Source organism: Rhododendron vialii, chromosome 8a (assembly GCF_030253575.1).
Source record: "Rhododendron vialii isolate Sample 1 chromosome 8a, ASM3025357v1".
NCBI classification, from domain to species: Eukaryota; Viridiplantae; Streptophyta; class Magnoliopsida; order Ericales; family Ericaceae; genus Rhododendron; species Rhododendron vialii.
This window is the reverse complement of record NC_080564.1, coordinates 23298705-23324640: the sequence shown is the minus strand read 5'-3', so window position 1 is coordinate 23324640 and position 25936 is coordinate 23298705. Positions and strand designations below refer to the sequence as shown.

At 37.8% G+C, this 25936-nt stretch overlaps 2 protein-coding genes across 4 annotated transcripts; both read right to left on the bottom strand.

Moving 5' to 3' along the window:
• Positions 1-4551: 4551 nt before the first annotated feature.
• LOC131299167 (uncharacterized) lies at positions 4552-6114 on the bottom strand. 2 transcript variants are annotated; one of them, XR_009190647.1, is made up of 6 exons: positions 5990-6114; positions 5619-5902; positions 5391-5526; positions 5174-5311; positions 4979-5094; positions 4552-4718 (listed from the first exon to the last, which is right to left on the bottom strand). XR_009190647.1 is itself a non-coding variant. In XM_058324768.1 (5 exons), the coding sequence occupies exons 1-5, from the start codon at positions 5688-5690 to the stop codon at positions 4688-4690; spliced, it is 465 nt and encodes a 154-aa protein (XP_058180751.1). In that variant the 5' UTR covers positions 5691-5729; the 3' UTR covers positions 4556-4687. The 2 variants fall into 2 exon arrangements, 1 of the variants encoding a protein (XP_058180751.1); XM_058324768.1 differs by lacking the exon at positions 5990-6114 and having other exon boundaries at positions 4556-4718; positions 5419-5526; positions 5619-5729.
• A 12408-nt stretch (positions 6115-18522) lies between these two features.
• LOC131299166 (ninja-family protein 1-like) lies at positions 18523-23586 on the bottom strand. Of its 2 annotated transcripts, none has more exons than XM_058324767.1 (3): positions 23414-23586; positions 22170-22642; positions 18523-19251 (listed from the first exon to the last, which is right to left on the bottom strand). In XM_058324767.1, the coding sequence occupies exons 2-3, from the start codon at positions 22630-22632 to the stop codon at positions 18761-18763; spliced, it is 954 nt and encodes a 317-aa protein (XP_058180750.1). In that variant the 5' UTR covers positions 22633-22642; positions 23414-23586; the 3' UTR covers positions 18523-18760. The 2 variants fall into 2 exon arrangements, with proteins under 2 accessions (XP_058180750.1, XP_058180748.1); XM_058324765.1 differs by having other exon boundaries at positions 23429-23586.
• Positions 23587-25936: the final 2350 nt, after the last annotated feature.

Sequence of the window (25936 nt, the reverse complement as noted above, 5' to 3'; positions counted from 1 at the left end):
GAGAGAAACTATCTTCACCACTCAAACGAATGTATATTGCAAATAAAATTGGGCATGAATATGTTAAAAATACTATCACATTTGTCGTGTCGTACTAAAATAAAAATTTATTGATTTACTAGTTTTCATAATTGAATGGTCTCACCTTCATGCTTCGGATTGAACGGTTTCACCTGACATGAGAATTATGATGGTCCAATTACAGATCACCATCCACCGAACCATATCCAAATTACTGATTATACAATAATGCTTGTCAATGAACGAAATAGAATGGAGTTTGGTTTTCTAAGGGAGAAAAAGGTAAAGCCTGTGGTATACTAATACTATGGTCATTATGAGGGTTTTCATTGATTTCATCCTCCTTACATCAACTATGGGCATTGAAAGAGAAAAAGGTAGGGATTTTTTTGAGAGAGGACGTTGTATTGTACGCAAATGTGGCCATGTTGGGTGTGGTATTAATAGCTGTAAAGTATCATCTATGAAGTTGCCAATAATTCACATACGCAATGGGGTCCACCCCACATGAAAGGCAATAATTCCTCCTTTCCTTTAGTTGGATAGAATACTGTCAAAAACTCTTGTCGAAAATTATCATCTATCAAGTTCACAATAATTCAACAAGCTCACTTTCGAAGTTACCATATTTCAGTCCTTTCATATTTAAACAACAGCTTATTGCAAGGAAACTTCAAATTTTAGGGAAATGCATCCGGTATCTCCACAATGACCGATTCACCTATTGAATGTATTCCCAAACTTGAAAACTTCAAAATTCAGCACTTTAAAGACTTACAACTGCGACAAGTAAATTGAGACTTCACTTTCGAATAGAGTCTACTTCTGTCGTTTATGACCGATTGGCCGATCGATTGTGTAAAATTTGGAGATATTGAAAAATGACGGATACAAACAAATTTGTTGGCCCCCACATTGCCAATAATCTAGAGATGAAGTTACAGCCGAACTTGGCAGTAATGCCTCGTATACTTTCCAACATAGTGTAGTTCTCTCAGCTTTAATTTTTATGCAGGCCCAATAATGCCTCTTTGAGTTTGGGAGATACTGTTGCACCTGACATAGCTTGTATTTTTCTGTAGGGCCAATAATGCCTCTTTGGAAGAAGATATATAGTGTTGTCGTTTCATAGCATTAATAATTTCTGCAGGGCCAATAATGCCTCTTCCACTTTGGAAGATAGCGTAGTCCTTACATACCTTTGAATTTTTTCAATTGCAATGCCCTCTTTCATTTTGGAAGATGAGTAATTCTATCTCCACACCCATCTTCACACCCATATACACACCCACACACACTAGAGAGTGCAGTGTGAGTGGGGCTCACACACTTGTGTGTGTAGGTGTGTATTTGGGTGTGTATATGGGTGTGGTCATAGAATAATTGTTGGAAGATAATGTAGTCCTTTCATAGCATTATTTTTTTCCAGGCCAACTTGCCAAAAAATACCTCCTTTACTTTGTAGGGTAGTGTAGTCCTGTCACTCCACGGCTTCTCAAATACAAAACTAGTATAAGTAGGGGTGAGGGTTGTTTCTGATGAAGCAAAGCAACCCATACTACCATGCCCAGTTCTTCTTTTTTTGAAATCCCTGAGGGTTGTTTCTGATGAAGCAAAGCAACCCATACTACCATGCCCAGTTCTTCTTCTTTTGAAATCCCTGAGGGTTGTTTCTGATGAAGCAAAGCAACCCATACTACCATGCCCCAGTTCTTCTTCTTTTGAAATCCCCTTGGAGAAGTTTTTCTGTTGGCTTGTGTGGGTTGTCACAATATTTATCTATTTAAGTGAGATTGTTCTTATAATCAAGATGGGAGGTTTTGGGGAATCCAAGAATCGAATTAGTGGGCTTAAAACACTACAACAATCGAATTAGTAAGCTTATTATAATAAGTGAATTAGGGGGCTGGTCAGCAATGTAACCATGTGCATGTTGTCAGCTAGTCAAGGTAGATGGTGGAAAGCCTTCTATTTACTTTCTTCGTTGCGTGAGGAGGAAGCTCCCATACCCTCTCCAGGTTTTGGAGTTATAGTCACGTCATGCCCTTGTCAAAGGCTCCGGAGGTACCCCAACCTGGTCCTTCCTCATATGTAGTAATAATGCCTATTTGATGTAAATTGTGCTACTTATGTATCGAAAGAGAAATCCAAGAACCTTAACGCCTCTTTGATGTAGCTTGTGGTATTCATGTATGTAAAGAGAACCAAGAAGAACAAGGAAAAAATGAGGGGAATTTTTTTTTGTTTTTTTGAAAGGATCATTGAGATCCATTGTATTCATTGCAATTCTATCCCCTCCTTTCCTTCTCCTTGCAGACTACCAGTATTTGTAAAATCTTCGTACTCCTCGAAAAACCTGCTGTAGTAGTCCAAATTCCTCTTACACTATCTTTTCCACTTGATTCACAATGGAAACAACAGGTAATGATAGTATAATTAGGAATTTGGATAACCATGTGGTCTAATCTCCGACAACTACAAAGTACTGAACTCTTTTCCAAATGGAACAAGGAAATAACATAACTGGCGCATACTGCACCTAAATAAATATGATAAATACCACCAACAAAGCATTTTGTTCCAATCATGCGCCATATAATACAAAGTAGCATTACCCTAAAAATTTAAAGTACCGTACAGAATAGTGTTACTTGATTTTACTTAAAATCAGGGCTCCAAAAACTTAACCTTTAAAAAATATAATGACTATTGCACCAAATAAACACCAGAGCAATCCGTTGATTATATTTTTCATGAACCGAACGCACAGTTCAAGCAGATCAACCTTTGTTTGAAGGACAGCAACATGGGCTCCGTTGTTCGTACTAACTTCAGGGTATCCATGCAATCCATCATCACATCAATCATCAAATCCCAGAGCATGACTTTGCCCGAATATGGGCAAACACCACATAAAGAACTTACACCTTTCTGTAATTTTTGAACAGGAATAGTACAAAGTCCCCTTGTATTTGGAGTTAGGCCCTGCAATCTTCAAGTTTGCCCACATCCCACAATGACAATTTGGTGTTGTTGGGTCATAAAGAGGACCCTGAGGGAGAAACCAATCATCACCCCTGTTATTAGTGCTGGACTAAGCCATTTGCCCTCTACAATCGAAAGCTAAATCGATCATACAATACTACATTAAAATAGCCATAATAGAGATAACTTACTTAAACATAGGTTGTTTTGGCCGCAGAACATCCAAGACATATCAATACCTAAGGGTTTCATACCTAGTAATCACATTTATGCGGTGGTAGAAGGCTGCCTTGCTTGTTTAATCCTCCAACTTAAAAGCAGAGAGAGGGTGGAACTGAAATTGAGTACTTGAGAGAGAGAGAGAGAGAGAGAGAGAGAGAGAGAGAGAGAGAGAGAGAGGGTAAATTTTATATAGGGTAGGTGACAGGAGGGAGAAATATTTTAAAGTGGGGAAATGGTTTGAAAATTTTGACATGGGCGGGAAATGTTTTGAAACAAAAATTGAACGTGTTTGATTTGTGGAGGGAATACGTATCAGTGCCGTGTGTTGTTTCATCAAAAAATTGGTGGGAGAAGCAATGGGTGACAAAAAAAAAAGGTATGTTTAAAAAAATTGGCCACCCTTTATGAATAGATAAATGATTTTTTACTTTCAATTAATTCTTTTGTGGAGCAATATTGTGGGTAAAATTTCATCAAAAAATATCGTGGGTAAAATCAGTTTAATTTAATAGTTGACCATCGTCGGAAAAGAGTGTTGGCATTCTGTTAGGTTTTCAAAAATTTCAATTGGTTCAATACAAACATGTGAGATGTACAACAACAACATATTTTTCAATCAATGGGCTGTCACATTTAAAAATTTAACTGAACTTTAACAAAATAACTGAAGTTGAATATTTATTTGTTTTCGTATTGCATTTTCCAACCCAGCTACGTGAAAACCCCAAATCATAAACGTTTACGTTACTAGTTAGTTTTATTCTTTATAAATACTTCATAAATGACATGTAAGTGTTTAGTTTAGTACACAAATTATTAATAAAATGTATCCTTACATGTTTGTCTTCATTGGTGTCCGCCAATGCCATTGTAAAGCATTCCAGAAAAATTGAAAGACATGGTTTTAATAGTAGGAGGTGTACAATGTTAATAACCACCAAAGCCATCGACTACAACAGAAATGTGGGTGATACTACAACCCGACAATCGGAAGGTCAATCAATTGTATCTCAAACCAAGTCCCAACAATGACAATCCCATTGAACATGTACAAGCATCCCAAATTGAGCCCAAGTAGTTTCACCCAAACCTAGTCTAAACAATGACAGGTCCAGTTCAATATATAAGCAAAAGTCACAGATACCCAATATCTATATTTAGTACCCTTCCAAGGAGTGGGAGTATGCGGGTGCGGATTCCCGACTACCCCGACTATGGTAGTTCCCCCTGGAGATCAAAAATTTACCACCCCATATTAAACTACTTTGAAGCCCTTTTGGCACAACAAGTGATCAAACTCAAAAAAAAAAACCCATAGCCTATAGATTGTTAGTGTATAAACGAACCAAGTGACCACCTGCGTACACAAAGCCCGTTTTACCTTTTTTTGTCTTCTATTCGTCAAATTTTTCCACAACCGTATCGGCTTCCCGATTATTTGGGTCAACAATCAAATCCATTAACAACCTTGGCCTCTCAGTATCATCCATCTACAAATCCAAAAAGATAAACCTTAGAAACCAAAACTATAGCAACCAGTTCATTACGCAATAACGAAGGTACTTTTACTTTACAACCACTAACCCTATGTACACCAGATGGGTAATTGAAGCCTTGCATGAATTTTATAATGAACAATCCATAATCATACCTAAATTTGCGTGCAAAGGATTATGTCTGTCAGTAAACCACTTGAAACACAAGTAATAGAAGTAGCACAAGTAACACAACAAAGTGTTTAATAAATTACTCGTCGATCTCATGCTGCAGAGGTTGCCTTTCAACATTAGCAATGTTAAACTTGCTGACATCAGCCTTATAGAGGTCTCTATATTGCAACCGCAAGGCACGATGTAATGCCTCCATCTAATCATAAATACAAGTAATCAGACAGAAAACAAACCAGCAAAACTGTAAAACATGATCTATGTGAGGTGTGGCATACCACTTTTTTTGTCAGTCGCTTACAGAACAAATTGGATCGAGTGGCCGGCTTTGAATCAAAAATGTAAGCCATCTGGATGCCCAGGTCTACCTTGATGCAAAACCAATGGTTCCCACCATCATTTGTTGGTATGTATATCTACGACCGAAGGTAAGCTAAGACAGATGGTCAGACAAATTGAAATCTTAATTTACAATCGTTTTGCAAAAGTTCTAACTTCTTAGGTCAACATTTTTTAACTTTACCATGGAGCATGAGCTAAGGTCAGTAGTAAAATTTGCATCTCCAAAGTAGCTATCACATAACTTCTTCAAATCACAATCATTGAGGTTGGGATTGCCTAATATTTGCCTCTACAAAATTACAAGAAATATAAACAATGCCAATATTAGAGGATAGAAAGAGGACAAGGGGAAATTAATTATGGGAAAGTAATTATACTAACCGATACAATAACCGGCAAATACCACATAAAGTGGCGCTTGTCTGGATGGTTGGACCTTTCCTCATTTGTCATTTGCACAGCTACCAAATTTAATCATACATAGGTAACCACATTGGACTAAAATGCAAATGAATCATAATAAATTAAATACTTCAACCAGGTGGCAAAATCATATCACACAAATCGTGTCCAATATCCATGCTTTGTGTTTCAAGCTGCACAAATCATACCGGGTTGCAAAGAATCTTTCAATTCCAAACATTTTCAAGTGCATGTAAGCATCCCTGAAAGTATGATTCTGGTCATGAAAAACAAATGTCATAGTTAACAAGGGAAAACAAAGGAATATAGGCGAAATTTGAAAAATGTACCCAGTAAATGGATCACAAGGATAAAAAATGAAAGCCGTTAACAACTTTTCATGGTCGTTTAAGGGTTCCGGGGTTGGGTATGTTGGAGAATCCGTCGTTTCTCGAATATACGGCTATACAAGACAAGACAAGACAATAAACAAATACAAAACAAGAATGGGCTAGACTTCATACTACATTGGACAAGGGGAATTGGGAATGAGTAATAACCTTGCTTTATGGATTTAACTCCTGCATAGCACCAACAAACTTCAAAGACTTGAATTTTTTATAGAATCCACGAAACTGTTGAATTGGACAGAAAATTAAATATCACAATCATGAATTGGAAATACACCATACATAAAGGACAATAAATGTAAATGATATTAAGATACACACAATGGGAACGTTGATATCAATGTTGTCCATAGTTTCATGTTGATCCACAATAATCGTTGATTGAGTTTTTGCTTGATTTTTGTTTTTTGGAGGATTCCTCTTCTTAAGACCGTCCTTCGTAAACGGAGAACGCTGGAACTGGCTTTTCTTCAACTCAACACGTTGTCGCAACTGCCGTGGTTCATCATTGACTTCCACATTATCATTAGCACAAAACGACAGGACATGTTTTCCAAAGGCCAACTTTTTTTCCTTCCCCTACTCAAACCAGTGTGCGACTTAAAACCCGATACCGATGACGGTGAACCTACAGCCTCATTTATGTCCTGTTGTATCTTCCTCTTTCAAGTGTCAGTACCTCTACTCGAACCACCACGTGACTTAAAGCCCGATACCGGTAAAGGTGAAACTATATCCTCATCCATGTCCATTTTTATCCTTTCATTTCGAGTGTCAATCCCCATGTTATATTGATCAAAATAAGAGGTTGGCATGTCGTAGATAGCCTTGGATTTGTTGAGCGCAGAATCGAGGGTTTTCAACTCATTGGGTGTTGAAGTATCACATGTATGTACTCCCGTAAAGAGGGGAGAGGATTCTTGTTCAAGGATGACTGATTGGTTCAGGTCCATTTCTTGAGCCATTTGTGGTGGTGGTTGTTCTTGTTGTTGCGGCTTATACAACATTTCAAAGGCAAGGTGGTTCGCTTGCGTTGGATTTGTTGAGACAACCTTCAATTGGTTAAGCATAGGATCGTGGGTTTCAAACTCGTTCAATGTTGAAGTTTGAGATGTATGTAATCTCATGAGTTGCGTGAAGAGGTGAGAGGATTGTCCTTCAAGGCCATGCTTGAGGTCCATTTCTTGAGCAATTTGTGCTTGCAAATCAGAAAACATTTCAGACCTAAAGTGCTTCGCCAGTATCATATTTTGACGAAGTAAGAGACTTGCTACTGTTATGAAAGTAATTGTCATCACACTTACATCTCCAGATGAAATTTGGGACACGCCGACTTCATTGCCACTGGTTTTTTCATCCACCTTCGTCCATTCGTCCAGTGTAAAATGAACCACCACCCCCTGACTGTCATAACCTCCAATTTTGTCAAATTCGTGCAAGATGTTCTTAATTTCAATATCACCCCAATGAACCAAAGACGAAAATTTTCTAACTGCCACTTGGGTTTGAAGGTTCGACACCCAAGGAACCGAACTTGAAACGCTCGCTGCGCTGTTTGATTTTTGAAAAAGGTGAAGGCACCAGTCCGTCATAACCATATCTGGGTTCGGGAGCCAGGTTACGAGAGGGGAAGGGTTTTAAGGCACCCTTTTGCCCAATCCGGATATCGGTCTCTACTTAGGCATTTGCGAAAACGTTTGCGATTCTGTTTGATTAATCAATTCTTTAGCCAATTAAGGGCGGGAGAACAGTTTAATGGGGATTAAAACCGTAACAATTTGCAATATGTGATAGATGGCATGGATGAGCAGTTAGTATAGGATGAAAACAGACTGCTGTGGGAGTTTAAACAAACTGGGAAGCCCCTGTTTTGGAGTGACGTGAGCAGGAAGAAACCAGCATGCACTGAACAAGTCACCGCATGCTGTTCACACCTACGCGCGTAACTCTAAGACACGCGCGCGCCAATGAGCTCAAACCCACATCTTTTATTCTCAAACCCTTTGGGCTCTAGAAGGACCAGTGCACACCCAGGACAAACCAAGCAATTTATAGGCAACATAATATACAGTTCTAAGCAATATTTAAAGGCTAAAAAACCCCCCACAAACTAACAAAACACCCCATAAACAGTGTGGGGACAAAATAATGGCCTAAGGTCAAGCTACCCGTGCAAGGCCACTCACTGGTCAGAGGCAGACTATTGCGCGCTTATCTCACTCTGGCGGGCGACGGTATGCTCAGGCGCGCGATGGATGCGCCTGGCGCGCGATTGTCTGAGCCTTTTAACCAGTGTGTTTGGTTTACATGTTTATGGGTTCTGGCACATGTCCAGAATGATCCCAAGGGTACTCCAAGATAGCAGAAATGCAAATTAACTACAAAGCTAACAGTTTTTACTAAGGAAAGCAATAAACTAGTTTTTTTACATGCTTGCAGAGTGATCTATACGTAAATAAATACACAAAAAGTAGGACACCAATCCCCACGCGGTCCATCTCGCGCAACCACGGAGTGTCGCACGCGAGAGTGGGACCATCGCGCGCTGGTTCGTACCATGACGGCTTTTGAAACCTTGCCAGCTTTAGGACTGGTATTGATAACCAACCTTGGCCCTGCCGGCCCCCCTCAGGGATCAGAACAGAAAATAGAACAAAGGTAAGCTATACCTTTGGCTTTTGAGTTTTGAAACAGTATTTGAGCTTTGAGGTTGTTTGAAAAAGGAAGAACAAACTATGTTCTTGAGGGCGTATGAATGATAGAAGCAAGGAAACAAGATGGCTTGAGTTGTTTGGAACTTTGTAACCTTTCAAAGTTGTAACCCTTTTAATGGATGAACCATGGAGGTATTTATAAGGAGAGATGAGGTAGGTATGGGCTGCAAACAGAGGAGTTCAGCCAGTCCACGAGGTTGGTTGAAGGTGCATTGGTGGCCAGGTTTCCTCCTTAAGAAAAGTTGGCGACAGTTTGGTCCGGCGCGCGATGGAGTCAATTTGTCGCGCGAGGGTGTGCCCTGGCATGCGATGGTCAACGGTCAAATGTTGACTGTTGACCACCACCTGGCAGTTTGACCGTCGCGCGAGGATCTAGGAACAACGCGCGTCATTAGGGTTTTTGGCCTTTTGAAGTGGCTCAGATTAGGTTAGGTTTAAGGGTTTTTCAAACACTCAAAACTCAAGCACTTATCATTCTCGGAGTGTTTTTGATCCATTTCATCATTGGGGAATCAAAAACCGTAAGTAAACTAATCTGGAAGCCCAAATTGGGGTGTCTACAACAGGTTATTGTTATGCTTATATGTGGTCATATTATGCTTCTATAACTTTTTTGCTTTTTGTTATGCCTCTTTAACTTTTTGTTATGCCTAAGTTGGTTTTTGTTATGCTCCTCAATGGTTTCCCCATTATGCCTCCCTTGTTATGCCATTTAGTAGTCTTGTTATGCCTATTTTGGATGAATGTTATACCTTTTTAGGTCATGTTATGCCGTTCAATTAAAGTGGCCTTTTTCCTATAACTTGTTATGCCATCAGTGGTTTTATTATACCGAATTTTGTTACCTGTTGGGATGATTGGTTTGACCGGTCATCTTTGGTCAAAGTTGCATTGGTGGCCTCCTTTTTTACCGTTGGATGCAAGTTATGGTGTCCCCGATTTGCCAGTGGACACCATAGATTTTCCCTAGAAGAAAACACTCTCAGCTAAAAATTTGCTACTATAACACAAGAAAATATATTTACCAAAATACAGAAGCCCTCCAAGCCTAGAGTTGTTGCAAAATTGCACCAAGTTTAAGGGAAATGCTACGGCATCCACTTGCCGTTTGGGGACATCATAATTTTTGGCATAACTGACCATTACAAGCATAACCAAGACTAGTGTTGTGTATAACCAAAACCTTATAAATGCATAACCCCCAAAATCCCCAAAAATTCTGGGGATTTTAGGGGTTATACCTTCGTAAGGCCTTAGTTATATATGTTACTGATTTTTGTTATGCTTGTAATGGTCAGTTATGCCAAAAATTACGGTGTCCCCAAACAGCGGGTGGACACCATAGCATCATCCCAAGTTTAATTGTTCAAAGAGTTTGGTTCCTGTTGTCAAAAGGATAACCGAATCTTAGGCCAGACCTCGTCTCCATATCTGAGACCGGAATCATAGGTGACTGGACGCCCAGACGTTTGGTGCGTTGTTCGACTGGCTCTATTTCTTACGTATATACCCTATGTCGATCTCGTCTCTCAAGCTATGTTTATCTATATTTATTGAATTTGCAAGATGTGTACTAATCAAGATTGTTTGACAGCTTTTTTTATATATCCTGATGATATCATGAGATTGTAAACCTTGCATCATAAATTGACACAAAAAGAATAACAAAAACAACTATTGAGCTAGCTGTAATTAATAAGCCATAACACTGAATGAGGTAATGATTGAAGTTTACGTACGTTTGTTAGGGCCCGTTTCAGAAACCTTAAAAAATAAGCAGCTTATTTCACATTTTTAAACTCAAAAATAAAGTAAATAAAAAATAAATTTTCAATTTTTTTTGCATCGTATAAAAGATCTCATCGAGATCTTCCAAACAAGATCCATATTGCATATTTTTAGATTTCAATAAGTTCATAATTTTTTAGCTTGAAATTGCCTTCTTAAAAAATAAGGACTTATTTTTGGTTCAGGAACGAAGGCTTGAGGAACGAATACATCGGCGAAAATCCAGCATACCATTTCATTACTTAATACTAACAGAAATTGAGTATACGGATTACAATTGAATTGAAAAGCGATACAGAACCGAACCAAATCCCGTTCTGTTTGCACACAGTCCCCTTAAAATAGATTTACCGCCTACCAATAGGTAACTATAAGAATTAACAAATGTTGTTCGCGCAGTTATCGTGAAGTCGGAAGTGGCCTTGGCCCCACCAATTTCTTTTCATTTTGAGCACAGTAAATTATTGTACGTGATATCGTGCGGTAATGATGCTGCCAGTCATAAAGCAATGTGATATCAACAATACTTGAGATTAATTCTTCATTTTATCAAAACAATTATGTAAAAATTGATTGACTAGATTTAGTCTTGAAAAATCCGAACCAAAATTTCTTTCATAATTCGGCCCCCTCTGACTTCATTTCTTAGCTTTGCCGCTGCTAATATAAACGACTGCCTTAACCACAGAAAAGACATCCCACATTCAGATAGCATACAACGTACGTATTACTGTGTCTTATGGGCTAAAACACTGTAGATCATCTTCTAAACACTGTAGATCATCTTCTTAACACTAGAAAGAGAAACCCAACTTTAGATCATTTATACTCTTAAAGGTCATGTTTGATAAATGTGTTAGGTCTTGGGATATGATTGCTAATCCTAAGGGTCTTCTAACTCTTTGTTTGATTGCAAAAAAATGGAGGGGATTAACAAGAGGATGGGATGGGTAATTGTAACGACCCTGATTTTTGGTAAATAAAAAATTTCGTTAAATATTTGAATTTTATTTTAATTACTTGGATTGCTTTTAAAATTCCTTTTTAATTTCTAATAATCCGTCATAATGAGATTTGAAACTTATAAAATTATATCTTTTCGAACCGGACAATCTAGTCTTTTTCTAAAAGACAAGTATGCTTATAGAAGCACTTGTATATTATCCTAGTGTGTTTAATAAAATCTTTAAAATTATATTTCTTGGCTAAAAATCCTACATAGCAAGTATAGTTAGCTTATAACCAATTAATTGGAGATACCTAACTACCAATTCACCTAGTTACTTCTTCCTAACCCTAGATGAGCCCTTTCAACCCTCTTGAAACCTTATGAACCCTTCCAAAACCCTAATTGAACCCTTTAGGCCTAGAGTAGTCATCATTATGCTTCCAAAAGAAGTAATCATGTTGCTTCCAAAGGAAGTAAACCTTGACTCACCATGCAAGCAAGCCTATATACTTATATGTACACTTTCTAGGAAAAGTCTTACCCATTGGACAATAATTACTAGGAAAAATTTTATCCCTTGAGTAATAGAAGTTAGTCTTACCAAAATCCAAGAAGTACACATAGATTTGATTAGACAAGTCAAAACCAAATCCCATCATTTTGCTTCCATAAATAGTATTCCTAGATTTTTGTAGGAGTTCATGCATGCAAGTCTAGGAAGAATAGCCTTGAACTTAATTCGCCTCCTAGACTTACTTTCCTAGATTTTCCTAGATGTACATATACATATATACACACACACACACACATACATACATACTTGGTACGAGAGAGAGAGAGAGAGAGAGAGAGAGAGAGAGAGAGAGAGGCCGAATGGGAGAGAGAGGGAGGAATGAAGTGTGTGCTTGTGTTTTGGGCACTTTTACAAGCTACCCTTTTAGCCCTTCTCACACTCAACCTAAGTACTATTTAACAACCCATTACTAGACTTTCTTTTGTTCTTTCTTGCAAGCAACCTCTCCTAGGACAAGACTAGACTAAAAACCCTTCATGATTACCTAAGTTATGGCCTAAAATGAAAAAGACAAGTCATGGAAGGCTTGGCATGCTTGAAATGACAAGACAATGGAGCAAAATCTATGGGATAAAGAGAGGGAGGGGGAGCCGGCCATGAGGGAGAGGGAGAGGCCAATGCTTGGCTATAAATAGCACCCCATCTTTGCCATTCAACTCACACCTTCACCCATTCAACTTCTCTCTCTAGAATCTTTGCAATTGTTCTTTGTTCTTCTTGTTTTTGAGTTGTTCTTGAGTTTCCTCTTGAGTTCTTCAAGAAACTCATCCTAGGCCGCCACTAAACCACCACTCGACCACCCTCTCGATCCAAAAAGTTAGTAGTTTAGGTCAAGAACTAGTTCCGAGAGAAACCTTTCTCTTTCGAAATTACCATAGGAAGTTACTCCGTTATATGGCCGACTTACTTTTTCCGTAGCCGCCCTACCGCCAAGAAGAACGGTAGAATGTCCTTACTCTCTAGTTCTAAGTATAATGTAGAATATCTCTACTTACTATCTCTAGTATAAATAGAAGTTAGATTATTGCTTATAATATTTGGAATGCATGATAGTTAGTAAACTTGTTTTGCTAATGGTGGTATGAACATATTGAATAATTGACTTTTACTCTAATAAACATATGTTGTTTTGAACTTCCCACAAAGGAAGAAAGAACGACTTTCGAAAGATAAGACTTTATCGTTTGATAAAAATATTCGTATTTTGATCTTAGGATGGTTATGAGCATATATATATGAATTACTTATATTACTTGTCTTATTGTAAAGCATAAGTGATTTTCGCTCCAAAGGCGTCCGTACATGTGGCGTTATGCTTTAAGTGATGGTTTGAGCATGATTAGTAATATAGAGTTGGCTGCTTTTGCTAGTTTAGTTTCAAGATTACAATGAATGATTTATATTTACTTATGTGAAAAGTCCTACCGCGGAGTTTATGCATGAAAACGAGACACAGAAATCGAGAAAGTAGAAACATGACACCTATGGTGTGGTTAATGAAAAGGCGTGTTTTGAAAAGGAGAAATGTTTTGGATCCCGCAATGTGGCTGGACGTAGTAGCCCATTATGTGGTACGTGTGTGTTTGTGAGCCAATGGAAACCCGGAGCGGCAGAATCATTGTGCGGATATCCAGGAACCCGGAGCGGCGGAACCGAGGTAGGGTGTGTGGCTTGGTTACCGCGGAGAGGTGCCAATGCCAATTGTGTGCCAATGGAAACCCGGAGCAGCGGAACCATTGGCGGATACTTGGGAACCCGGAGCGGCGGAACCGAAATTGGGTGGGTAAAAACGATTTTGGAAATGATGATTTGGTTTATGAGAAATGGAAAATGGCAACACGGTCTACGACGAGTCGCGTAGGAGAAACTCCGAAATCTTGAACACCAATGTTAGTTGAATGGCGAATGTGGATGTATCATTGTTGACCGTTTTGTTAAATATGCACTGTACTTATGGAAATTGTTAATTTATGTTCTATTGTTTGTAAGTTAAGGGTTAGTGGGTATGAATTATTCTATTGAACTCCTGTAGCTCATGGTGTTACCTTTGGTGACCCTGACATATTATACTGTGGGCGACGCTGGTATAATATGTCAGACTTTGTAGATGAACAGGGTGAGCTGTACACCTTGGATGCTTTCGGAGCCGAACAGCTGGCTAGGAGGACCAGGCGAAGCAGTACATAGGAACCTTAGTTTCCCCTACTTTTGTTGAATATTGAGCCAGACTCTATTTAGTTTTTTTAATGAAATTGCCTATCTAACGTTCCCAAAATTAGGGGCGTTACAATAATCCCCCTATTTTGCCAAATTACTAATACCCTGGGGTACCAGGAATTAGGAATCCTTTCCCACGCTCCCTCTTGCAAAATGACCACCTTGCCCATGGTATTTTAACTTAATACCAATAATACCCTCTATTACATAGGGTTGTAGTGCCCCAAAACTGTGTCGTTTTGGGGGTGCAAGGACAAGAAAAACTCAAGAAAAAAATTAAGCGCTCTAACTTTTAATTCATTTGAATCAGTGTGATGATATTATTTTTCTAATTATTTTATCTTAAAGAGTCATAATTAATTTTTGATTTTAGGGCCCTCGTTAGTTAGCTCTTAAAAAGTTGTAGAACTAAATATCTTTTTGGGCTAACTAATGAGAGTCCTAGAGTCAAAAATTAATTATGAGCATTTAGGATAAAATGATAAAAAAATAAGATTTTTTGACCGATTCAAATGGATTGAAATTTGAAACACTTAACTTTTTAACCATGTTTTTTAGTAATATATAAACTATCTAAAGATGGTTGAAAAGTTAAGTGCTTTAATTTTCAATCCGTTTGAACTAATGCGAAAATCTTATTTTTTTGATCATTTTATCCTAAAGGGTCATAATTAATTTTTGACTCTAGGGCTCTCGTTAGTTAGCTTTAAGAAATATTTAGTTTTATGACTTTCTTAGGGCTAACTAATGAGAGCCCTAGAATCAAAAATTAATTATGACCCTTTAAGATAAAATGATCAGAAAAATAAGATCTTCGCATTGGTTCAACCGGATTGAAAATTATAGTACTTTATTTTTTTGCTCAACTTTCCACCAAATCTGGAAATTGATTGGATGAAAAAAAAAATTCAAATTGTCCAAAAATTGCAAACTCGTGAGTGGGTCTTCCATGCGAGAAATTTTTGGGTTCGGATGGGTACCACGTCACCCGGCTGATGTGGTATCGAGCACCCACATCTGGGCTGCCCAAAAGTCTGTTAGACGGTCCAGATTAAAACACTCTCTCCTCTCACCCCATTACTCTCTCTCCAAATCCAAGCTGTCTAAAACGGAAATAGATGGCCCGGATGCACCGAGCGGGCACCACGTGGTACCCGCTCAGCACTAAAAAATTTATCCGTCAATGCATAGACCAAGTTTTCATCCATGGGTATAATTGAAAAATGCAATTTGTTATCCTAACCCTTAGTATTCCAATCAAACAAGGGATTGGGATTGAAGCACTTCACTGTCCCACCTTACGTGCGAGGGAGAAAAGCTTATCTACTGAACCATCCGTTTTCTTGTTTTAAGTTGTTTATCCTTGTGTTGTTAGAATTGTCCCCATGTACTCGATAACTAACCCAACAACCTTAAGGAACCTGATCACATGATCCAAAATGCTTAAGCACAGGTTATAAGTACGTAGAAGCTTTAGCTTACATGATTTTTCATATTCCTAAGATCATCCATGTGGACTTTTGATGTGGAACAGGATGTTAGAAATTCTCCACCTTTATGGCCTTGCACCCTTGCAATGGATTGCGCACTAAAGTCACTATAGTATTTCACAGGTCTTTTTCCTACTTACCAGAGTTTTTTTGTGGTAAATCCTAGTGATCAGAGCTGCCATAATATTGCGCAGATCTTTACTGGTGGCTGGACGAAGTCTCGAGCCCACCCGATCGTTTGTACAGGAAAAGAGCCGTAAAATACCTTGGTGAAGTATCGTGGTGACTCGGTCATTTGGGTAAACACCAGTAAAAAAATACTACACTTTACTGCTCAACGTACCCTTTGTGAGGACATAAAGGCAAAAGTTTGTATTATCCCACCTCATGTCTGTAGCCTAATATATGATCTTCAAAATATAAGAAACCAAGTAAACTACTACGTAACTTGGGCATTTTGGGGGCTATGTTGATAGGTTTCAACAAGTTATCAGGCCAATGGTCTATATGGGGTCCTTACACTAGGCTCTATCAGTTCATGGTCTTTATGGGTGTTACACAGCTGACAGCCTATCAGAACAACCCAACAATCATGTGGGCTTGGTACTTTATGTGGAGATTAGAAGAAAAACCTGTGGAATATATATTCTCGTGACTTCAGTCACTAGGAAAAAAACATGTGAAATACCATGATAACTCTAGTGCTCATTGCTTGCATGGATGAGTGGTGAGTTTAATTTGTAACGTTATTTCGACAAGTTATAACTTGAGTTAACATATTTTGGGTCATATGATTAGACTCCAATGAGTTATTGTGCGGTGGTTTAAATGGGGTGTACAGTGTTAGTATTGCGAACATAGTGAATACCAATGATTATTAAGGAAAACTTCACTAAAGAGTGGACAAACTAATTAGCTGAACTACTATAATTGTTTTACAAAGTAGAAATTTAATTATCCCATTTCATTTGATAATCTTGAATTCCAAGCTCAACCCCATAGTAAAAGAAGTATTGAAAGAAGCATTCTCAAAATTTCATCTAAAGTATTAACATGCAGTAGACAAACAGTTCACTAAGTATAGACTTTATAAGTACTTTCAAGTTTCACTAACAATTTTGGGCAATAAGTGATGACACTAATATAAAGGATCAACAGTAGGCAACAAGTCATCACGCCAAGAGGCTTTTAACAACTTATTGGTTAGTAGGAACCACTTGATAATTTTTAACAAACAAGCGATCCTTAATTAGAGTCAAAAAAAACTTTGAAACAGTTTTTTTACCCTTAATTACCAACTTAAGAGAACCAAGTAAGGCTCCTTAACCTTTTCTTCCTCATGCACCCCACTATAGGTATGCGACCACATTCATACGGGAATGCTTGGCCCACTTTGGGTTCTGAGTCCTGAAATTTGAATAAAAAAAATGAAAAATTGGATCAAGCACCAACATATATCGGATTGAGCTGATTCTCGCGGGACCCACTCGATTTTATTTTTGAACAATTCAGATCATCCGTGCGGGACCCGGAGTGAGCCCCACTTTCCCGTCGGTACCCCATCGATATGAATGTGTCGGTTCCCTTAGGATTTCTGTTCTTCAAATGTAATGCACTTCCTTAAAGGGCCGACAGCAAGACACTGATTTGTTTCATGGGGTTTCCGACTTGGCTTCCACCGGCATGCTTGACAAACTCCGCGGGCTGACGGCAAGACGCTGATATTTTTGCCCTATTACAATACAATTACAAATAAGGAGTGAGCGGCCCATTCCACTTTCTCTTCTTACAAATAAATACTTAATCATTCTTTCACAATACATTATCTTTAATTCAAAAAATAAGTATTTATTTTGAGAAACTAGTAGATCGAACACACACCCAGGTCCAAACATCTACAGTGGACCCGAGACGATTTTTTTTTTTCTGAACTGTGGGCAGCAACAAAGCCGAGCTTAGTATACATTCATATTTAGGGTTTTCCACAAAGGCTAGATATTTATACTAATCCTCCACATAAAAAAGGAACGGGATTTTAGGACGGTAACATTCATTGCAAAATCTGTGTGAGATTTGCAAAATCTGAAAACTAGGGACTATTTAATGATTCATGAGTAGAAAGAATTAAATGAATACATGAAATCTGGATCGATTTACACCGGATTATGAAATCTGGACTTCATTTCTTTTAGTTGGGTGGAGATTACGTTGCATTTATGAAATATGGTAAGTTTGTAATGCTCCCTACGTGGATGATCTTGAGAATAAAACAAATTAACCATATATGTAAGCTACTACTTATAACTTTTTATTAATAATATAAGTAGGAGCGTACATGGTTTATTTTATTTCGACAAGTTATAACTTACACTTACATATTTTGGGCCATATGATTAGACTCCAATGAGTTACTGTGTGGTGGTTTAAATGGGGCGATACAGTTGTGATAGATTTTCATGAGAGAATTCATTTTTGTAAAGAAGTACTGTTGGCTTCTCTAAAAATCAACAATGTTGTAAGCATTGCAAACCTAGTGAATACCAATGATTATTAGGGAAGACTTCACTAAAGAGTGGACAAACTAATCAGCCGAACTACTATATAAATTTGTTTGAAATTTAATTATCAGATTTCCTATGCTAATCTTAAATTCCAATCTCAACCCCATATATATATAGTAAAAGGAGTATTGAAGAAGCATTCAAAAAAATTCATCTAAAGGATCAACAATAGCCAACAATTCAAGAAGTAAAAACTTTATAAGCACTTTCAAGTTTTTGATTTCCCACACAAAGGGAAGGAAAAGGACGTACCCCAAAATAAAAAATTTAAAAAAAAAAAAAAAGACAAAACAAACAAACCCTTCACAACATTGCATGTGAAGCGAAAGAACTTTTACCCTTTACATCTTAAAGAGGGAGAACCAGAGAAGGCTCATTAGCCTTTTTTCTCCTCATTCTTCAAACGCAATGCACTTAGTTAAAAGGGCGACGCCAAGACAGTGATGTGTTTCATGGGGTTTCTCACTTCGCCTCCACCGGCATGCTTGACAAAATCCTCGGGAGAGAGAAAGCTGCCGTGGCAAACGCAGACGATCCTCACTGTTGTTTCCAAGTACCTGAATAGAAACCCCTCTATTTTCCTCCCCTCGGGACCATTACCGGTAGTGATAACACTAGGCATTTGTGTAAACAGTTCGTTCAGCATTAGAGCACCATCGGGTAAGACCCTCCCCTTCTTAAGTTTTCGGTATTGCTCAGTTTCGGGGCGAGAGTCAGAAGATGCGAGTCGTTTCCCATTTGCCATTTTATTGGCCATAGCCGCAGAGGTCGATAGAGAGCTTCCGGGTATAGGCGATTTTCCGTCTGATCTGTAATTGGCCAAGAGTGATTTTCCATTGTCCTTTGCCATAGAGATGAATGCGGGCTGGGAAATGGTGGGAAATTTCGTTGGAATTGAAGTCTCAGCACCTGAATCGAGTTTGGTCCATAATGGATAACATGTAAGCGAATATCTATAGTTAAAGCAGAGGAATATTGATGGAGTGTAAATTTTATCCGCCATAGGTGAAAACCATGGGTTTTCATCACCGCATGTGGGTCCTACAAGACTTTTTTTGTTATAATCTGAACCGTTCATCTTGTAGAACACATAGAGTAGTATACCCATGAAAAAAATCAGCTTGATTAGATATCGATAGGTATATCAAAACTTAAATTTTGGTTTACAGAATAGAGGGTTAGAGATTTTGAAGTTAAATTATTTATGGCAGTCCATTTCCTAAACCGAAATTCAATTTTTAATATACCTATTGATGTCTACCCAAGCTCATTTTTTGCATGTATGTACTATTATGTGAGCTCTACAAGATGAACGATTTAGATTATAATAAAAAATATTTGGTGTGACCCATAACAGGCTGTGGTGGAAAACCAAAGGTTTCCACCTATGGTGGATAGAATTTTAACTCATATTGATGGCCTTTCTAAACCAAGTAAAGAAATACCAAATTTTACTTTGCAAAAAGAATGCAAGAAATCAAAGCAAGGCACACCAAACAGAATTCTTTTATGGCGTCATGGAAATGAGCTCAAATGGAAGAGGAAAAAATGGAGCTCAAATGGAAGGGAAAAAATCTCCTCGTAAATGGATATCAATTTGTTAACTATAACTTATCTAATCTTGCTTTAGAATCTGATTGGATCTTGTATAGCTCATATAATTTTACACATGTGAAACGGCTTTTGCATGCCAAATATGATTAATTGAGGCAATAAAACACCGTTGTTAAAGACAAATGTCATCTACAGGCGTCACCAATACTTAAACACTACTAGCGGCAGGGACACACCACTAGTAAAGATAACGTACTATCAACGGCGGTTTAGAAAACCACCGGTAAAGGTTTATTTGGGATAAAATGCTCGAGCTAACAGATTCAGCATGCCAAAAATGATTATTCAAGGCGATAAAATGCCGGTGTTGAAGGCATAAAAACCGCCGATAAAACTTTTATTGGCAGTACTGCAAGTGTCGTCTATACAGTGTCACCAATAGCAAAACGCTATTAGCGGCGAATATACCGCTGTAAAGGCACGATACTAGTAGCAGCGGTTTAGAAAACGCCGCTAAAGCTTTTTTTGAGCAAAAATGCTAGCGCTATCAGATTCAGCACGCCAAATATGATTATTTGCGACAATAAAACATCGTCGTTAAATGGATGAATGCCACTAATAATACTTTTACCGGTGGTTCTTGCGATGGTAATGCAAATACCGTTTATACAGGCGTCACCAATACTAGGACGCTATTAGTAGCATTAATATAGCACCGGTAAAGGTACGATACTAGTAACGGCGATTTAGAAAACGCCTGTAAATTACAGTAAGGTTTATTTGAGAAAAAATGCGCTAGGTTTTACCCTTTCAAATAGTACCCTAAGTGTTAACCACTATGCTACATGAACAATTGTATTTTTTATGAATATAAATACATTCAATTTATATTCCTCTATTATTACCAGTTTTTTTTTTTTTTTTTTTTTTACCACTGTAAATGATAGAGTAGCAAAACTTTGCGACCGCCATTAATAACTGTCATTAATAACTACCTTTTTCTGAGAGCTTGTTATTACCACAGGTTGCATACCCCTTTACCGATATTTTTCACTATCGCGGACGATAAAACTGCCGCCAAAGCCCAAATTCGTCATAGTGTTGTTCTATCATTCATCACGGATTTGTCTATATGAAAGCTTTGAATTGGAGGACAGGGACGTCCTTGAGGGGAAAGGAAAGTTAGCCAATTAGATACTTTGGGCTCCTAGAATTAATCTAATGGAAAAATCTAATTCTATGAAAATGTGGTTCGGCCGATGCGCATACCTCATAAACATGCATGCATTCTATATGTCCTATAGATTTGTATGGACTTATTGAAAGCAAAGAATATTGTCTAGTATTCCATCTAAATTTTTTCCTTTAGTTCAAACTGATCAACAATCCGACCAAGTATCTGTTGAGATTCGCACGGGAACATCCCCTTTGAACTTCAAAGAAAAAGGTTGAAGACATATCGATAAATGAGTATCTTCATTTATTTTCATCCAATCCTATCAAAAAAGTTTTGTTTTGCTTTGTAAGAATTTGAAACCATCGGTTCAAATGTATACTAAAAAAAAAACTCAAAATAATTGATGTTTTGATCCGGACAAATCTTAATGGAAAATTCTAAAATCAGCCCAATGGATTGACGATGGTAGGTGTGTGAATGTGTATTAAAAGATGTAAAAAGTGCACAGAAATACATATTTTTTTTGTCTTTTAGTGTGTTTATCATCAGCCCAGTGGGCTGACAATAGCAAGACCGAATCTTAATTAGGATAAACAGAAATTTTTTCTATCAATTAGTTGATAATTATTATTTCCAGTCTACTATTGTTTCACCCTTTAGTCCAGTCCAGTCCAGTCTGTCCCATTAATTAATTCTAGTTGACCGTGTCCTATAGTCATCGTAGTAATTGGATTCTCTTTTCCACCAAAGATTATAGCTATATATATCCACGTATTCAAACATAACGTTAGATTAGACCAATTTATACAGCATTTGCACAATCAAACAACTGAAAGAGGAAAAAAAAAAAAAAAAAAAACCCATCAGAAATCATTACTAAAATCCATTGAAAAACAAAAACCAAAACATAAAATTAAATAACAAATTGAGTAATTATTCAATAATTTCAGAGTATAAGAACAGTATACTTCCTCCTATCACATAACACATAAATTCCACATATGTCCTCCGCGTGGGCCCTATGTGTTATGTGAGAGGAGGGAATATACTGTTCATATACTCCAGCAGTATTGAATAATTTTCGATAACAGATTACCTTGAGTCCTTAGGCTGTGAGATGGACCCACATTGCTCTGGAGTTTCCCCATGGCTCGACAAAAAGCATTGTTCCTCGAAGCCGAGTCGATTGCCCAACCAGCAGATTCACTCTCCGCCGCCGCCGGACTCTTCTCCTCCTTACAACCGCCGCCGCCAAATCCTCCCCTCCTCTGCTTCTCCACCAGCCTCTTCTTGGCCTCAAATCTCTTCCTCGCCTGAATTGCCTTCACCCTCCTCACCTCCAGCTCTGCCGCCGTCGGCTTCTTCGGCGGCGACACAGCGAAGAAATCAGTGAGCACGGCGTCGTTTCGGGTCGGGTTTCCTCTGAGCGGCGGGTTTCGGATAGTCAGGGGGATCGCCGAGGGAATTTGGCTGTAACAGCCGCCTAAGGAGAGGCCGAGGTCCAGTAGTGACTCTGAAACTGGAAGCTGGTTGACACCATCTTTGCATGCTTCCCCCATTGAATTACTACTACAAGCAGACAAGTAAAAAAGATCAGCAGTACTCTAAAATGTATTGCATGATTCTGCTGGGAAATTGTCTTCCTTTTAGAAGATCAGAAGAGAAGAAATAGAAGAGGGGCGATCGAGAGATCGATTTGGATTTGTAGATATGGTGATAGCTACGACTAAACTAACATGCAAAATACAGGGCGGAATATTCAGCATTCAAACAGCTACCAGTACCACCCACAGATTTTATGAGCAATCTTACGAACGTATACGTCATTTTGAGACACAATTCCGAAAAAAACTGTGTCCAGGACTATTCGATTCATATGAGTCCGCATATGTACATCGAGCTGCTACGACTGTGCTTGTGTTTTAAAAATGTGTTCCTGAAATTTTTGGTGGGGCAACAAATCCAGGCAGTGGTATTATTGGAAGAGTCTGCGCATGCAATTTTGTGGGCACGAATTCAAACATAGACAAAATGCACAAATTTGAATATAGATGCATTAAGAATCATCCAACGCTCCATAAAATAGTGAAATTCAACAGATATAAAAATAGTATCAGATACATTTGTGTGCAAACCCGTGTCTATATACGAATTTATGCATCTAAAATTATAATAGGTGATCACTATAAAACTGGTAGGAATAGCTTTTTAAAATAAAAGAATCTTGATTGGGCCCCACGACCACCAGGTCCAGAACCCCCATTCAAATAAAAAACTGAGAGAAAAACTGAGAGAGAGAGAGAGAGAGAGAGAGAGAGAGAGAGAGAGAGAGAGAGAGACCCAAAATGAGCTTACAAGGTTTCGACAGTAACTTGAGCAAGGAAGACTTCAGAAGGAAAAACAAACTCCGGCGAGAGCTCTCCCGCCGGCGACAAGATAAGCTAGAGAGAGAGAGAGAGAAAAAAAAAAAAACCCAATTATTTTATGTGGAGAGAGAAGATAGAAGAAAAGATGGGGAGGGAGTGAGTTGTTAGAGGGGGGTATTATATAGGGAAATTTGAAACTCCACGTGGTGAAGTGTAGATGTAGAAGGTCTCATGCACGGTTACGACTTGATGCCTTGACTCTTTTTTATTTCATTTTTATTTTATTTTTCACACTTCTCAGTTACTACTTCCTGACTCCTGATATCTGAGAGATACACTCCTACTTAAGTCGCTTTTAGGAGGGGGAAAAAAAAGGCTACTACAAAAAACGGGGAGATAAGAAATGAGTGTTTTTTTAACAATAATACTATGACACACCTACTGGTCATTCCCCGATTACTCTTATCTTATATATATATGTGGGGTTCATCCTATAAATAAATGTGTGGAGTTGACACATGTGTGAGAGGGATGTGGTTTATAGGAATATGCGTAGTATTGTTGATCCAAGAAGTAGCTCAAATGACAACAGGAATAAGTTGTAAACTCATATATTCTAAGTTTGAAATTTGGCAATCTACGAGGGTCAGGTCGTACGAGAAAAATCTTTTGTAAGTTCTCTAGTTCTAGAGTGAATGACCTGCCTGTGACTAGATCGGATAGAAAATAATTGAGTTGCGCGTAAATTTATCCGACTACCTCTTACCAGCTAAAAAAAGAGAGGGAATATTCTTGAAATATTAAGTTGACAGAAGACAGGTGTCAATACATCATGACGCGTGACACTGAAAAAGTAATTTTCTCTCACCCCAACCAGATTTTTCGCACTGCCTTCTTTAAGAATGGAGATCTTCTCACCTAAACATGACATCCTTAATTGTGTGATTTTCTCAGAAAAAAAAAGGGTCGGCACCGGTCTCCAAATGTGACGATTCCGATGCTAACGCAAAATAGAATCCCCCCTGCGGTTTAATTTTGCATTTGAGTCCCGCATTTTATAAATCTTGAAACATACATTGTTGGCGTAAAAATTTCACTACAAGAAAAATTCAATTGGGTGACGAATGAAAATCGTCACAAATTGAATATTTTTCGTCACAAATAATATAGGTGACGAAAAAAAAATTGTCGACTAAAGGTTGTCGAGGATTCCTACCTAGTGACGAAATCTATTTTTCATCACCTATAGTGCCTTTTGATGACGAAATATTTTGTTACCAAAAAATGAATAATTGGTGACGAAATTTTTTTCCTCGTTTATTGTGCTTTTTGATGACGAATTTTTTTGTCATCAATTATTTCTTTTAGCGACGAAAAAATTCGTCACCAATGTGACACATCGGTGACGAAATTTTTCGTTGCAAAAAAGGTTTTCATATGAGAAAAAAAATCATTCTTTCTTGCTCCTGCTGGGTTTCGAACCCGAGTCCATTGAGTTTTTCGCGCAAGTTCCAACCAACGGCACCACACACTCTTTTCAATAAATATTTGAAATATCTAATATATAACACATATGTTGAACATGAAAATATATTTCGAATGTAATTTTGAACTTTTAAACATTAAAATTAGCAAATTTGATAAACATGAAACTTGTAGGCAATTGAGTTATTGTTCAAACCCAATTTGAATTATCTCAATCGGAGTTTTTAATAAAAGAGTTACGTCCGAAATACATTTAGTAACAAAAGTGCAATTCATAAATTTTGTCACGAAAAGTGCCCATATGACGACGAAATATATTTTTCGTCGCTAAAAGCATTAAAATGGTGACGAAATTTTTTTCGTCACCAAAGTTAAGCATTTGGTGACGAAATAAATATTTCGTTACTAAATTGCTCTCATTTGGCGACAAAATATATTTTTTGCCACCAAATGATTATCTTTGGCGACGAAAAATAATTTCGACATCTTTTTTAAGCTTTCGGCAACAAAAAATGTATTTCGTCGCTAAACAAGTATAATCACGGAAGTTATCAAAATAGTGAGGAATTTATTTTTTCGTCGCCAAATATACTCATTTAGTGACGAAATTAAATTCCGTCGCCACTTTTTCGTCACAAATTTTAATTTTTCTTGTAGTGTTTGGATTAATCGGAGATCAGTATATATGCCAATGAACCACATTCATAGCGTATTTTAAGAAAACATGGTGGATTTATTGAAAATATTAGTAATGAGGACAAGTGGTAATTGCTTCCTATTGCTTATGTTTCCAAATGAACCACACTCGTCTTTATGTGACTAAAATGATCTATTTAATTTGGATGGATAATATCAACATAGAAGCTTACAAAATGAATGGTTAAGATATTCAAAATGAGACACTTGTGTTTATTAGTAGTAGTTAACAAGGTAATCCTATAGTAAGTTTATTGTCCTTTAACTTATTTCTTTTTGGGGTCTTGATTTGGAAGGACGACCTGAGATAAATCAT

Excerpts from the sequence above, each read along its gene's own strand:
- LOC131299167 (XM_058324768.1), bottom strand. The coding sequence starts at position 5,690 with ATGACAAATGAGGAAAGGTCCAACCATCCAGACAAGCGCCACTTTATG. Across the intron at positions 5,312-5,418 it reads ACCTTAGCTCATGCTCCATG|ATATACATACCAACAAATGA; the intron begins GTAAAGTTAAAA and ends CTTCGGTCGTAG. Across the intron at positions 4,719-4,978 it reads CTGCAGCATGAGATCGACGA|ATGGATGATACTGAGAGGCC; the intron begins GTAATTTATTAA and ends TTGGATTTGTAG.
- LOC131299166 (XM_058324767.1), bottom strand. The coding sequence starts at position 22,632 with ATGGGGGAAGCATGCAAAGATGGTGTCAACCAGCTTCCAGTTTCAGAG. Across the intron at positions 19,252-22,169 it reads TCACAGCCTAAGGACTCAAG|GTGCTGAGACTTCAATTCCA; the intron begins GTAATCTGTTAT and ends AACTCGATTCAG.